We start from the raw sequence: 16,677 nt of genomic DNA on the forward strand, positions 1-16,677 counted from the left end.
AATAGGAGATCAAAGGTCCCCACGTGGCTTGGGGCCACATCAAGGTGCTGTAAGTGCTCTGTGACTGCCAACAAGATGAGAGGGGGAGAGGAGAGCTGTCAGCCACACGTCAAGAGAGGTGGCATGTGGGACAATACATGATGGTCTGAGAGATGGACTCACTCTTCCAGGAAAATAGGAACAAACCTACACACAAATTTTGAAAATTTGGCTCAGTTTCCATCTCTGAGGTTTTGAAGAAATTCATCTACTGAAGCAGAAGAAGGGATATGTAACCAAAAAAAATATGTAAATTGGCCCACACTTTATAAATATGTTCAAGCAATATTACAAATAAAAATATATCCCAATCCCCATTCTCTGAAGTGTGTACATACACCTACCCTCCAGAAAACATCTGGTTCAAGGTGCCTCGGAAGCACAGCAAACACTGTCACCCCCAAGGAGGTGGGATCACACTGGAGCAAAGCTTTGCCTCTCCTGCCCTGGGGAAAGAGAAGGGCCAGAGACAGCAGAGCCAGCTTGCTGCTCCCCTGTGAGCCGATGGAAGAGGGGACATGGCTGTCGATCCAAGGGCCAATCCCCTTCCTGCTTCTCCTTCCCACCACAGCAGCCGTCTGTCTAGATTTCTGAATATTAGTATAGCCCAAGGGTGCCAGAGCTTTGCTGTTGTCCTGCATGCTCTGCAGCTGTAAGCATCTGTCTCTTTTGACTCTTCCTAGAGCTGACCCTGAGTATACAGCACTAAGCCTGAGCAGATCTGTGCCTTGTGCCCTGTGCCATCAAAGCGGATGGTAGTTCTCTTCCATTGACTGGGATATAGAGTATTTGATTTTCATCCTTTTTTCCACTGAGAAGTACTAAATGGGCCTCAGTGGCAACCCAGAAACAGCAGCTTGGACCCTGGCTTAATTTGGAAGCTGCTTAATCAGAATGATATGCTACTTGCATAAGGAGCCTCTTCTAAGAGGATGCTCCTCTAGCTGTGGCTGGATTTATCACTGAGAAATGTTGCTTTGGGAAAAGCAATTGCTCATACAGCAACTGCATCATATTACTGTATGCCATTTAGTATGGTTCCCTGTTGAACATCTATTGATTTTTAAGGAAGAATGATGCACCAGACAAGTTTTTCTTCAATAGAAACAAAGTTACTGGTGAATACGGATCCAGCTTGTAAGGGAGATGCTGGCTCTCCACCTTTTCTCCAGCATGTGTATGCCAGGCCCTTCAAATGAATCACTGGAATAGCATTTCCAAATGGATTATCACATCACACTCCTGAGTGGGCATATCATTAACTCCTTCTGAGAGCAAAGGCCAGACTCGCCCTTCATGAGGTGGGTTTCTTGGGATGGTTGGCTAGTTCAGAAATGTGGATAACCACCTGAAAAGTTCAGCCACAGCTGGACCTGCGTAGAGCCACTGTGCGTTAATCTGGCATGAGATTTGGTAGCCAAGAGCCCTGGGGTCTGATCTCGGTTCCATCACTGACTTGCTGTGTGCTTTGGAGAAGGTCATTTAACCTTTCTCTGGCTCATTTTCTCCATTAGTATAAGGGGAGAATGATACTAACCAGCTCCCAGGGAGTCGTGAAGCATGACTAAGCTGTGTTTGTCATGTACTGTGGAAGTACAAAGTATATCTAAGGCCTCCAGAAGCAAAGATAGGAAGAGCTGACAGGAGCTGCTGGCTCCTAGCCTGAGGCTCAGCCCCAGCACGTGGCTTCCAGCAGTGCCAGAAGGGAGCATTAGGTTTGTCACATGCATAATTCTGTGTCTTGTTTCATATCACCCAAGGGACCATGTTCTGTTAATTATTTTTCTTATTATCTATGCTGTGGCGGTTGTGAGTCCCTCTTGCAGACCCAGCTCCTGATGACAGCACAATCCCGCCCTGAGGAGGGAAAACGGAGAGGGAGGTGCTGAGCTCTTCTCCCTGGGATCCAGTGATAGGACATGTGGGAATGGTTCAAAGCTGCACCAGGAGAGGTTTAGACTGGACACATGAAGCATTTTTTTACTGAGAGGGTGGTCAAACACTGGAACAGGCTTCCTAGAGAGGTGGTCAATGCCCCAAACCTGTCAGTGTTCAAAAGGCATTTGGACAATGCCCTTAACAATGTGCTTTTAACTTTTGGCCAGCCCTGCATTGGGCAGGCAGTTGGATTAGATGATCATTGTAGATCCCTTCCAACTGAAATAGTCTATTCTGTTCTATTCTACAAGTGCAGGGAACACTTTCCCAAAGCATCACAAGTCTACTTGAGTCTCCAGTACCTCACTCGGGCTGTGTTGGATGCCTGTTTCAGCGCCACAGTAAACCCCAAAAGGAATAGTGACTCTTCACTCAGTTCTCTTCAGCTTTCCCTAAACACATTTCATTTTTAGAGTGATTAAATATTATTATCAGCTTCTGTTGGCTTTGTTTCTACTTGCAGCTTGAGAGGGGGCTTGAGACAGCTTGCCCTGTAAGGAGGGAGGGGTGAGCTTCTCACCTCTACTATAGGGTGGAGGCAAGGAGCAACATGCGAGTAGGTGTACGTGTCTTGTAGTGATACAGACCACCAGATAAGGCAGCATATTGTTGGTGACTCTGTGTGTGTCAAAGTCCTGAGAGGTTCTGGTGGGGGTCAGCATTAGGGATCTCATGGCTGCCGATTTGCTAGCAGGGGTTATTTTGAAGCACAAAGAAATTATCTCACCTGCTTGGTGTGTGTGGAGGGAGATAGAGTTGAGGAATGTGAACAAACCTTGCTCATTTAAATAGAAAAAAGAATCTGAAGCTAGAGTAGCCTTTCATTCACACCTATTCAGTCCATTGACTGCAGGGATGTTCCTCCTGGTCTGCCACAGCAGAACTGAAGCGTGCTCTCCTTTAATTAGAAGGAAGCACCTTTTAATCAGCCAGCACAGTGCTGACAGATGTAGTGCCTGAAAGAGGCACTGAAAAAGAGGCCTGAACTGTCTGAAGCATGTTGCAACCCTTATAATTTCAGAACTCCTAAGAGGAAGGGTCTCTGCTATTATTCAAGCACTCTTGTTACGTGGCTTCCCGTTGGAAAGGCTTAATTTGTCTTGTAGCTCTGTTGCTCAGTGGCATCGTAGACGAAGTACTTTCCCTTCACTGTAAGTTGTTTCAAGGCCAGGCAATGTGCGAACAAGTGCATGGGCATCCCGTTACAAAGTTCATCCAAGGTGCGCTTGGCAGTATGAAATAAACACTTAATAAGCAGCTTTTACTTGGGAATGTCATGGCAAGCAGATATGAGTGGATATATCCTTCCATCCTTCCTTGAAACACATCTCAGCTGCTCTCCTGCTGTTCTGGTACGTATGCTTTGTGGTACCAGGCACGGTGAGCACTTAATCATTTTACAAGGCAGCCAAATACAAATTATGAAGCCAATTAACAAATACTTTCATCTACAGGATTTATACTGCAGCTTGGCTCGGTTCTTACACAGACTAGCATAGAGGGCCCAGTTCGGGAAAGCAATTCAACATCTACCTAATTTCCATGAGTGCAAATGGCACATCAGCACAGGTTTACATGCTGTGCCCCAATTTTGAGGGCAAGTTATTGTCCTAACTAGGGCATAGACTAATAGACCAGGAGATCAGCTTTTGGCTGTGCTGCAGATATGCTCTGTGACGTTGGCGAAGTTGCTCGATCTGTGTTTTAAATTTAAATGAGAACAATGTCTCTTTTTTACTATTCTGCATATATTTAGATGGCAAATTCTTCAAGAGTAGGTTGTATAGAGTAGAAGGGTCTTTGCAGCAGCTGACTTCATATATCTGAGCTGGGGGATAATATCAGTCAGAGGTGACAGAGAGAGGATCCACCCTCAGGTTGTTTAAAGAGGCATCTGCTGTGAATCAGTCTCCAGAGGAACCATCACCAACCCACTCTGTGTCTTAATGCAACAAAACCACAGTCTTGGCTGAGACTTCAGGGTATTACTGTTTAACATGGGCGTTTTCAGAAATGCACTGATGTTCATGAATAATAAGGTTAATAGTAATAATAATTAGTGGTTTCGGGCAACTTTTAATGTGTATAATACCATTTGTCCCAGAGTACTTCGAGGAGTGTAGTCGATTGCTCTGGAGATGGCTGAAATGCAGCCAACTCTGGGATGAAACAGAGCCCGTGTTTTAATACCACGGAGTGAGGTTGTGTGACCTTTTAGGATAGCAAGTAAGGAGGTTTCTTATCCCTCCAAGTTTGTGTACCAGCTTTTTACACAGGAGAAGGAGGTTGTTAGAATAGCTGGTTGCACCAGGCAATCTCTCTTCTGGCCCAGTCCAGATGGGCTTAATTTAAGAAAGAAAAGAATTAGCCAACATTCACGTACAAGACAAAATGGGAGGAAAAAAAAAAGAAAAAAAGAGACCAAGAAGGCAACTCATCCATTCACGCAGAGATCTCAATGTTCTCATATATTTCTTAGTCCTACTCTTTCAGCTGCTTTAAATTATAGTTCAGCAAGGTATTAAACAGACATAACTTCAAACACAAGCAGAAAAAAGGACACAAATGGGGCAATTCTAGGTACAATAAACCATGCCTGTCATTCAGAGACCTTGCTCATTCTTGGACTGAAATTGCAGTTAAAATGCAATTCATAAAAATGGCACTGTCTTATTCAGCAGATCTCTCCCCTTGGCTTTTTACTCCTGGTATAGCTTTACAGAACAAGTACGATTAAAAGAGCATATTATTAATTAAGAATTAGTCAGTTCTAGCTGGGCAGGTCAACTGGAGTCTGGAGGTGTCTCTGATAGCCTGGTAGGCCTACTGGTGTTTGTATTACTGCTGATGAGATGTGAGAAGGATCGAACAAACAAAATGAACTGCCAGTGGCTGTGCAGGCACCAGGTGAAGCAAGCTGATGAAAAATGTAGGGAAACCCTCCTTTCTGTAAGAAGGCCACAAGGTCAGACTTAGAGAGCTGAGGTTGGTATGAAGCCTTTGGAAGATCATTGTGCTATTCACATTAATACTACATTTCTGCCTGGTTTAGGTCTCAGCCACCCAAGTGATCTCACCGCTAATGCTTTGCCCAGGTGCTACACAGCAGTCACTGAGAGGACAGAGACTGGCTTTATTTAAATGGACACTATTCCTGTCTGCATCTGTTTTGGTTGAGTGCAACGAAAATTGTGTCTTTTAGATACGTCTCTTCCATTAAAGATATTTTGGTTGAATTTGCTCTGCAGTGCTATCAGGGAAAAAAACCTAATATTAAAATTTATTACTCAGTCAAACTGTCCAGCTTTTTACAAGACTAAAACAAGGAGCTGAAATCTACATTATAAGACTTCCAAAATCAATGCATTTAAATAGCATGCTTAACAACAGGATAGCAACTTCAAGTCCCTAGTTATGAGAACTTTCTCCTTAGGGTGCTGTAAGACTGGAGGCCAGTGACATGCTTAACTTTTCCAGGAGAAGGCTTATTCCATGATATCTCATGTCCTGGAATTGCATTAATATTTTGGTGAGAGTAGCATGTGCTTTTCTAAGGGAGCTGTCAGATCAGTCACTGGATGAGAATTCCTCTCTATTTTGAAATTTTAGCTGTACGTAAGCTTGGTGCGTCTGCTCTGCTGTGTGCACCTGCAGGACATAATATTTAAGTCTGTAGCTGGTGCTAAAGAGTTAATAACAAATTACTTGGGAAAGTATGCAGCCCTTTGAGACAGAACAGGGTTTCAGACTTACAAAAAACTTGCTGGATCTCCAGTGATAGGACTAGGAGACAAGATGGAGATTTTGTGTGTGTGTGTACTTCTCTGCGTACTTACAGGAGGTATAATAATTACTGATGTATTTTGTTAAGATATTGCTAATGGGTCTCATTCTTTTCTGCGTAACCAGTCCCCATTTACAATAGGATGGTGCAAATTGGAGCAAATCAGAGCCACATCAACTGAAGGTTCAGTACCAGGAGTTTGACTTCCCAAGTTCCCCATCATCCTTGTTCCCATCCTTCTTTATCGATGGTCAGCAGCAGTTGAGACTTTTTGATTTATTTGTAGAACTGGGATAAAGTATACAGGCAACTCTATGGTTATGACTTAGGTGATATAGAAGTGAGAGATAACAGAAGAAGGAAAAATTGCTCAAGCCGTGTAGTGGTCATTGTGACGCAGTATGAATCTCTTGTATGTCAAAGATTGAATTACTTTCTTTGCTTGGGCAGAGTGTGCTGCTGACTACAGACCCTTAACAAGGTTCTTCAAAAGAGTTCTTAGAAACTTTTCATCACTATAGGAGCTTTCCAATGATTTCTTTTGATTTCACTGACCTAAGGCTGGAACGTGCATTTTTACTAGGTAGGAGAATGTCTGTATACTAGCACTTGTAGAGCATATGAAGCTATATCATCAAAGCTGCACTTTCTACCATTTAAATAGAGCCACCTCCAAAAATGTAGTTCACCTGGTATGATATAAATGTGTCTTCTTTGGGAGACTGTGGTGGCAGGGATGTTGGAAAAGGATCACAACTCTTCAGATTCCCTGACAGATGGGATGCAAAAATATGAAGTTAGACGTGGCCAAAACCCTCAAGCACACAATCAAGTCCGTATGGCTTAGTATGTCAGCTGATTCCTGGTGACTGCATAGTCTTAGTAAGCAAAAATGTGAAATAAATCCTGTTAACTAAGCCTCATCCATAGATGTTTATGCAAATGTGTATTCTCTCCTATTTGTGATAGGATATGAACATGCAGGAGGAGGCTTACAGGAGCTCAGCTGATGTGTGGTATCTCATGCTACTGTGACTTCTGTCAGGAATTTCCTCGCTTTGCCTGTGGAGATGCAATGACAGGAGGATCTGCAGTCACTGCCTTGATTTCCTTGCTAGTTTTCTGTGCAGAGAGGTTCTGCTGAGAAGCATCGGTCCTCTTCTCCTCCTTTTCCACAAAGTTCTGAATGAGAGTGCCCACAAGGGCAGGCTTGGGGGAAGCATACTACGGAGTCAGCTTTGCTCCAACTGGCTTCTGTCCAAGCCCAGTTTTCTCAGAAAGGAGAGAAAACCATGAGTACAGCCCATACAGGACTTCAACCAAAGCCCTTTGAAGGTTTGCAAACAGTCCCTGTGTTGTTGGGATTTCATTGTGGTCCTTCATTATGGGTTCTGGAATATTTTACTTCAAACCTACTCAGAACTTTGTTGTTTAGAGGTTCACTAAGACACTGATGAACAAAGAGCATATAACTATTTTTGCATTCTATGGAGAGGAGTCCAAGAAAACCTGTTTTTTTGTAGAAATGAATGACCAAAATCTATGACTTGCTTTTATAACTTTTCCCTTCCTTCTTTGGTAGACTAACAGTTTGTAATTTTTCTGCTTGTTCATGCAGGAACTACCTCTTCAGACTTAGTCTACACAATGTCTCTCTTATTCAGGTATGTTCACTTTTTTACTTTCTTGTTTTATTTGACTTGCTAATGAATGTCCTGTAATATTTGGTGTACATTTTCAGAAGGCTGTATAGTGTAAATTTGCCCAGAGTGATGGAGCACAGAGAAGACAAAAGTCAGAACCAGATGCTTATTCCCACTCCAAGGATAATGCTGGGGGAAGGGCTCTTCCATACTTGCCCATTTGAACAGCGCTTTTTTCTCTTGATTCTTGAGTGTTTGGGTGGTAACGGGATCTGCCAAAAATATGGCATCTTAAGGAACAAAGCATGTAGTGTGACTGATACAGGCTTAAACACAACAATCAGTAGAAATTCTTGGCTTTCATTAGAGGAGATGTCAACAACATGCAGGAAAAGCTTTTACTATTCTTGTCCATCCTCATTTTTAGCCATTGTTGGCCTTTGTGAACATGGATTTCTGAGGAGCTGTGTTTTGCTGAATGCATTACTAAAACCAAGATTGGACTTGGAAGCATTCAAGAGGCAAAATGGGTTGAAAAATGTATGTTACCTGTGGCAGAATGGAGGCGAAGCAGCTAAAGTTTGAAAGGGCTTGCAAATACACAGCAGCATTAGGACTTTCCTCCCACTGCACTGAATCTGGAATTGAAAGATGCAGCAAAAATTGTTAGGGAAAACCCCAACTGCTTATCTTTAATTTCAGCATTTTCAGATAGATTGGAGGACCTTCCTCCTGTACCTGACCACGCAAAGATGCCATTAGAGTAGTATTGCTAGCCATTCTGATGTGCACAAGCCTTTTGCTGTTAGTAAAAGTTACAAGTATAGATGGAGAGAAGAAAAGATGTCTTTTGAAAAGATTCAAAAGATTGAATCTTCTTTTAAAAGGAAAACAAAGTCCAGAGTTACCAATGACAACAATAAAGAGTTAGAGAAGCTGATACTCCCATTTGGCAGTAGTTTCCTTTTGCAGAGCCATATTAGCATGGCTGGAAGGCTTCCAGCGAGCACACAGGAGAGGGAAGTCTCTGTAGTTATGCGAAGTGTCATACCTTCTGCAATGCCTGTTATCACACTGCCTGACACAGCCTCTTGTGCTTGTCAGACGAGGGATCCCCTTCCACGAAACCCAATTGCGAATTTTTCTTATACACTTCTGAAGTCAGGCTTGGCTTGGGCCCTTTTCAATGCAGCGCGTTTCCTTTCCTACACTGCAAAACATGGGAAGTCTCCTTCTATGGCACTGGAGGATGCTGTGGGATCTCCGGTTAACATAATGAGCTTAGTTTGCTCCTGCTTTCTGGGTGTATCCGGTCACTTTGCCAAGTCTTTTTGCATGACAAAGAGAGCATGGAATTATGTTGACACACGTGTTGGGAATGATGGAAGCGATTGTTTCCCGACCTAATGGTTGCCTAAGTAGCTGCTTGGCTTGTTTCCATAACGCACATGATGTGGCTTAGAGGCACCCCCTCCCACCTCCCCTTCGCCGTGCATCATTTTAAAGATCAGATCAGAAAGTGAGACAAGAAATGCAAGGAATTTGCAGTTAGTTTTATTTGGGGTGAGACTGCAGTTTACGAAGTAATCGCAATGCAAATTTGGGTTGTTTTGTATCTCCTCTTTGCTTGTAAGTAAAATACAGTGTGGATCTTGTCAGGCCTGATCTGGGGATAGTTTTTCATCTTGAGATTGTGGTCTGATTTATTTCTGCTCATGGTACTTACTCTTCAGGTTGCCAGCAGTGCTAAATCTGCTTCAAGGTGCAGGATTGTGTTGACAGATGTTTGCTCCCTTGCATCTGTACTTCCATGAGGTGAGGGCAAGAACATGAGGAGCACAATCTACAGGGACAGCAGGATATGCTGGTTGTGAGGAAAAGCCTGGCAGTGTGAGGAATATACCTCTCTACAGCAGGGTTAGGTGAAGTTTAAAGCTGGTTTTCAGTGAGTGTTCTTGCGCAATCAGCTGTATCCCTAGGCTTCACTGTCCCTGTGGGGAAAAGACAAGGGCACATTTCAGCCCCACAGCTGTCACCGAAAGGAGAGGAGGCCAGAAGGTTCCTGTGAAGATGACTCTTGTCTTTTCAACAAGGGTGGCAACAACATCTCGCCGGAGCAATATCCCTGCGCCACCGCTTGCTAGCACAGCAAATTCAGTACTTTAGTCTTTCATTCTCTAATGGGTAGATTTACTAGCTGACTCTACCTAATGCATGTTTTCCATACAGTTATCTGTTCTTTAACCAGAAAATGAATATTTCCTGCCATTGAGCAGGCCATAATGTTTTTCATCACAGCATTACTATATTCATTGCTTTCCAATGGGAATAAATTCTTCTTTTTCTGGATTATAATCCCCTTTATGAATATTGCATATCACAAACCCAGTGTTAACCATGTCATTACTCTCTCATTTTAGAAAGGTTTTCAGCTCCCAGACACTAAAAGGCTCTTCCTTCTACCTGTTGAATGACTGTGGAGGCCTTTCATTTAAGACCAATGCAAAATCAATTAAAATGAACAAGAGTTCTCCATCAACTTCAAGGATCATTTAGTGAAACTATCACTCCTGAAAATACATTTTAGGAGTCTTCAGTTCCAGAAGCTAAAGTTATGGTATTACTCCTGAATCTGTGTTGGACTACCGTTAGTATAAACTTAATTGTGTAATCTCCACAGCAAAGAACACTCTGGAGTATCATGTAGCCACTCCACATAGTTTGGATAGGAAGTTACTGTCTTGGAATTGCAGTAGACTAAACACAAAACTTAGCATTATATGGGCAAGTTGCTGGATAAGAACTGTGTAAAAAGATAGCATTACCCTATAGAACAGTTGAGATTTCAGGGGAGGGGAGGAAGAGAGGTAGAATTTAGGATGTATCAGCTATTGGACCGTATTATAAAGGGTCTTTTCTTTTTCTTTCTTAGTTTTCAGCTGATTTACCATGTGCTGAAGTTTTCTCCTCACTTTAAGTTTTCTGTTGGTTCTGCTGAGGTCATTTCTCCAAGATTATAGCACTGAGCTTTTGCATGAGAACTAGTGAGTGGAGTGGAGCAGAAACTGAAGCAGAAAAAGCTCATTTCCTGCTCTGCAGAACAAAATGTCCCAACTTCTTTGAGACTTTCCCCTCCTCTCTCTTTGTTTCTGAAATGTGTTTCAGAAATTCCATTTGGGACCTGAGAAACCTTATACCAGATGAGTCTTAGTTGCATCAGAAACGTCGGTCATGGCTGTTTTGTTTTGGTTTGGGGTTTTTTTTGAGAAATGTTTTTGGCTGAATGTCAATATCCAGAAGGAAATTGATGCCAAGGTATTTTGGGGGATCATTTGTAATTCTGTCTACCTGACTTTCTTGCCAAAAATGAGTCACATTGTTAAAGAATTTCTGAAAATCAGCATCTTGAGATGCTCCAGGTGGGGTATCCAAAAGCACCTGTTAATTTTGGAAACTTTGGCATGTAGTATTCAACATCTTGCAGTAGTCAAGAAGCATAGTTTTGAAATGGATACCATTCCCTAAATCTTTTGCATCTCTTTTAAACAAAACCCCTGCAACAGGTTTCATCTCCATCTTTAAACAGCCCTCTTGTATGCATTGTAAGCTCTAAGTGTTAGACATTTTATAGAGCACATTTTAAAAATGATGTGCACTTGAGCGCATGCTGTTTAATTTATGCATGAGTCTGAAACAAGGTTAGCTCCTAATCTGCGGCTTTCACACTGAGGCCATAGAAAAGTCAGTTTTATATTGGAGTTTGTAATTAATAGAGTAGGTGGAAGGGTCATTTTAAAAACATAAGCCTTTGAGCAAATTTTTAAAAATGCACGATGCTGATTAGGACTTCTTAGCAAGCAATGCTATTCTCTGGTGTGCCTTAAAAGCAGGCTACTTGGCAGGCATTTCATAAATCCCAGTGCAGTGCCTACCCCCTGTTCACCCTGGTTTTACCTGGAACTTAGAGTTCTCAATTGAACTGAGCGTGAAATGATTTTTCCAATCTTTTTGAGATGCTAAGATTTCCAACCTTTTTGCACTGAGATGAAAACAAGACTTTTTGACATCTTTGTAAAATCTGAAAGAGAAGGAGATAGACACATGGTTATTTGGGATGCAAATATTCTGGGTCAAGTTATTTTCTGAGGCATCAAGAGAAAGGATTTGAATGGGCATTTCTCTCATATCAAGCAATTGACCTAGTTTGTTTGGAGCATCTCCTCTCCTCTCCTCTCCTCTCCTCTCCTCTCCTCTCCTCTCCTCTCCTCTCCTCTCCTCTCCTCTCCTCTCCTCTCCTCTCCTTTCCTTTCCTTTCCTTTCCGTTTGTCACAAAAAAATTTCCCTCTGGATCCAAGGTTCCCTTCTGGACTCTCATCTGACAAGTTTTATAGAAACTGTTAGAATTTCATAAAATGTTTTTATTTCAGTTATTTGTTTTAATGGAAGATCTCTTGTGAAAAAGTTTCTAACCAGCCCCGTGAAGTTTCAGGTTAATAGTATTTAAAATACTTCAAGAGTCTGTATGTATTCCCTTTCTTAAAAATAAACTGTATTTTAAGAGAATACAAGAGAACAAATGGGTGCACCTATTGCAAAACTAGTTGGAAGACATAAGTTATTTCATCTGTTAAGGAAGACAGAAAAATTTTGAGATGAAAATATGCTTTAATTAACAACCTAATATTTATTCCTGAGGACAAAAAATTAAATGAGGACTAAGTTCAGAGAGAAAACATGTTGGTTCCCCAACAGTCATAACCCTGAATTTGGTAGGATTGCCTGTGGAGTTACGCACTGCCCAGTAACATCTGGGATGCCAGAGTCTAGATCTCCAACTACAGATCTACACTTACCCCACTGCAAAACATGAAAATGCTACAAACACAAAACTTTATTTGCTTTCAAAATTTTCCTCCAAATTTATAAATAAGAGCACCTACATTCATGTGGGGACTTTGGAGTATGTTAGCCGGTCACTAGGGCAAAACTTGATGAACTTCTAAGTCCCATTGGAGGCATAAGACTGAAAGCCAAGCTTAAAGTTTAGTAACGTGCTTAGGCAGCATCAGCCCTTAAGCCTTGATCTGAAGCTTATTGAAATCAGTTTCTCTCTGCTGATATCATGGGGCTTTGGGATGGGCATTTTTTCAAACCTGAACTAGAGACAAAACATTTCTGTATGGTCCTGTAGCAGATGAACTCCAGCTACGTATCCAGTGCATTTCCAGTAAGGACAGTTTCAATTTGATTTTTCTTCCCTCAATCTAAGAAGCAGAAACATCCCTGCTGCAGAGGTGAAGCGCTTAAACTGCACAGCTGCTCCTGAAGACACACTTCCCTCCCTGCTAGTCCCCAGAGGAATCTTTAACTCTGTGTCATAATCACTGGTAAATCAACAGTACGTATCAACAAAGTATAGTTAATAATAATAAAACTTGCCTACCAGACCTCAATATGTCACATAGCAACGAATAGAACCGGTTCCATATTTTGCACTTTCAATCAAACCAAGCATTAAATGCATTATTTTCTACTTATTTCAGGCTCAGGAGTGGCACATTTATGTGTGCTGATGAGAAACATGCTCTGCAAGCATATAAAAGTGTGAGGAGAGGTGGCAGAGTTTAACGTGTTTTTTTCTCTGTGTAGCTGAATAAAATATGATAAACAAAACCAACGGGGAGCAGTGAGTAATATAGTTTACAGCACAAATTGTCACTCAAGTAATCTTTCTTGGTCAAAATACTTCACTGGGAAATTTTAAGGATTCAGAATATGTTCACAAAGCCCTGGCGCTCATCAGAAAACTTACAAATAATAGATAAATCTTACATCCCCAAGAGACGCTGGATAGGCACCAGACGGGGCTTGGAGGGCCCAAATTTGTACTGCTGGCTCTGCCCACAGGTGCCTGAGGGAAAGTTAATCTGTCTGCTTTATCTGCCTGGAGTTTGCTCGTGTGCGAAATAGGGATATAGCACTCTTTTATAAAGTGCTGTGAGTTTTGTCAATAAAATGAGGTAAAAGTATTGTATTTCAGATTTACTTGCAGAAACATCCTTGAGCCGGAGCCATTCCCATTTTTCAAAATATCCTTTCAAAAATCATGAGGAAACCAGGCATTGATATGAGAGTGCAAACCCAGGGGTGCCCAGAAGTTGGCCCAAGTTTCCTGAATATATGCATTTCTTCAATCTAGTTGGAGCATCAAGATTATCATCCAATTTAAAATCCAGTTTGGGAAGTAATTTTGGGAAAGAGCAAGAATACTTATGTACCACTGAGCCGCCTGACAGGAATTCCATTTTTAAATGTTCAGAAATGAGCTTGACATTCCAGAAATCATTTTCTTAAAAGCAGTTTATTATTTGTTTCTTGCAGATTCTGAGATACTTCTTTGAATTATATGACACATATTTCTAGATAAAACATTTATTTCTTTATTTTCAGGCCAATGCAGTTCCCTCATTTAAAAACATAATCAAAACCTCTACTAGAGCAGATGCAGTCTTTAATATGTGGCTCATAGCTGAGTTATGATTGTCACATATTTTATCAGTACGCTACATTTTTTATTAACAGATTAACATATAAATCTATTCATAAATCACCTTCCAAAGCTGCACCTAAAACCTCTCACTCTCAGCCTAGAGGTTTAAAGCTATTCCATAATAAAGCTTATATTGGCTAAACAAACTTTCTGGCAAATTCAGCTTTTTATTCTTTTGGTTTCAGGTTTCCAAATCAAATCTACTCTCTGAATACATTCTTCCTTAAAATGACTGATCAGGAGCTAGAATGCGGCTTTCAAGTGCAGGTCTCCCTTCTTGGGATTTATATGAGAGAGAGATTTCTAACTGGAGTGGGAGGTGGGGCAGAAAACAAGGCATGTCGGAGTGGAGGTGGCCGTGTCTGAAGGCCACCCTTCATCCTCCAAGGACACACTTCTCCAGCCCCTCTCTGCAGGGAACGGTACTTTACGCTCTTTGATGGGCTCTGGCATAAGGGGTTGGGAACCAACCTTGTGCTGATGTTACTCATCAGCTGAAATTCAGAGAGCAGAGAAAACAAATCTCTTCTTACAGTCCGTAGTGTTGAGTGATTTCTAAACAACATCCCCTCTGTCTGAGAGAACCCAACTCAGGAGTCCATTTACAGCCAGCAAAGCTTTTAAGCCCAGGTTTAGCTTTAAATAAATGCCGGTTCTCCTTTGAGAATTGTCCAAGTTAAGAAGATGCTACATGCTCTGCCGAGTGAGAATACGTTTCAGTGTGTGCATCCATAGATTTGCTAAACTGGCTCAGAGTGCACTGTCTAGTTGTGATCAGTGTAATTGCCCTCTAAAGTGAGTATTGCAGCATGGTGTAAGAAGTTCTCATATATATTTAAATACATACATATGTACCCATACACAGGAGGATCATATACATAGGGTTGTATAGCACACATAGGAGATTCAGGAGCTATAGCTGTTTGGATTCATACTTGGCATTAAGCAGGGCAGCCTTCTTGGAGTCAGCGAAGGCCATGGAGCTGATTTACATGGCTGTTACACAGTGAAGTGAGGTTTGCGTGATGACTGTTGGCCATGGATTGCCAGCCCGCTTTCCTGGGTAATTTGTTCGTTGTCATTCCCTCCTTCCCTGCTTCACTTCACCTAAAAGCCAAAATTACTACAGGGGTTTTGGTCTTTGTCAGCAAACATTATGAGCAGGATTCAGAAACTGAGAATTTAATTAGCTGCTGAAGTCACTTACTGATAACAGTAGCATATTGGGCTCTTTATTTGATAAAACCCTGTCAGGCGTTTTATGTGTAGGGAATGAAGACTAATGTTCTTATTCCTTGGAACTTACAGTTGGGACCATTAAACATCCTTCAGAAAGGGGAAGGAAAAAAATGAAAATGCAAAAAAACCCCAATAATCCCTTGGGCTTCTCATCTCCTGTCACCAATGTTGCTTCTGTATTTTTGCAAAATGTATTTTGTTTTGCCTATTTACCCCTTTTTCTCTGTGGGCTGCTTCCCACTCCATCAGCTCTCAGGGATCTGCGTGCACGTACGCCCCGGCTGTCCCCTGCCCTGACACACGCATTCATCTGTGGCTGCTGTCAACAAATCCAGCTCTGCTGATGTTCCTGAGAGGCGAATCAGCCTCTTGTTGTAGGCTACACCTTAGCTAAACTGACACTTATATAAACTGAGATGTATATAAAATTATGCTGCTTTTTTATTATTATTACTTTAGGGATGTGGGATATTTTTAGACATGGGAGAGGTTTATTCTTTACCTGTAAATGCTGGCTTACCACAAGGCACAGCAAGCATTTCCTAGTTGCTCCTGTCCCAATTAGGGCACTCTGGTGCGATCATTAGTGAAGGCTCTAACGCAGGATGGGTTTAATGCAGCACCTTCCCTACGAGCAGTCGATGTGGCAGCAGCGACCTATTGAGTTTCACATGCCGAGCGCAGGGTTTGCACAGTCAGCTCCTCCTTCATGCTTTCCTGGAAAGGAGGTGATACCTCGAGCAGCCTATCCCCTCTTCAGCGAGCCCGGATTTGTGGAGGTGGCCAACTGCCGATCGGTGGAGCCTGGGGAGAGGTCCTGGCACCCTGCTGCTGCTGGCGCTGCGGTTTGCCACTTCTCAGGGCTGTGTACTCAGTGAAATGCTCTTCCTACCTGGGACCCGGCCCCCCGATCCATCCCTGGCCTGGAAGCTGAGCTGCACATGCTGGGAAGTCAGAAGTAAGAGAAGTTCTTGATAACAAAGAGGAGTGCATCTTACATGACGAACAACGGAGTATCCGGGCCATTTACTGCCTAAAAGCAGCAGTTTGTTTTTTTCAAGACTGAGAATACAGGGAAATATCTGCATTTTATTCTCAAAGCAGAGCTTAAGAGAGATTTAAATGATTCACATCCCTTGCACTGGCTCTCTGCACAGGATTAAGTTTGACCCTGATAGCATCCAGTCATTTATAAAGAGAGCATTAAAAAATCACCATTTATTGATTTGCACCTCTTTAAAAGGGCCCATGAATGACCTCATTTTTTTCCTTTAAAACAAACTATTGAACTCTTAGGAAAAAAGAAAAGAATTATTTTATAGTAAATACATTTCATGTCAGTGCATGCATTTTTTTCCCTAGATAAATAATCCTACTTTTCTCTGTTAGTAACACTTTAGCTGATGTGTGTTTTACAGCTTCTTTTAACAGCAGCAGTTCTGAATGACTAATACGAGGGGATTATTTGAGCCTGGAGCTGCACA

The 16,677-nt window shown here is 42.0% G+C and overlaps 1 protein-coding gene across 2 annotated transcripts in view; it reads left to right on the forward strand.

The window, feature by feature from the left end:
- Nucleotides 1-16,677, forward strand: part of SEMA5B (semaphorin 5B) — a 133,869-nt gene that overhangs the window by 24,025 nt on the left and 93,167 nt on the right. For both annotated transcript variants that reach the window (XM_074144783.1, XM_074144784.1), the window contains exon 3: nt 7,380-7,425. In XM_074144783.1, the coding sequence (XP_074000884.1) occupies nt 7,380-7,425 (46 nt within the window). The remainder of the gene's footprint in view (nt 1-7,379; nt 7,426-16,677) is intronic.

This window comes from Numenius arquata, chromosome 3 (genome assembly GCF_964106895.1).
Source record: "Numenius arquata chromosome 3, bNumArq3.hap1.1, whole genome shotgun sequence".
In the NCBI taxonomy this organism is placed as follows: domain Eukaryota; kingdom Metazoa; phylum Chordata; class Aves; order Charadriiformes; family Scolopacidae; genus Numenius; species Numenius arquata.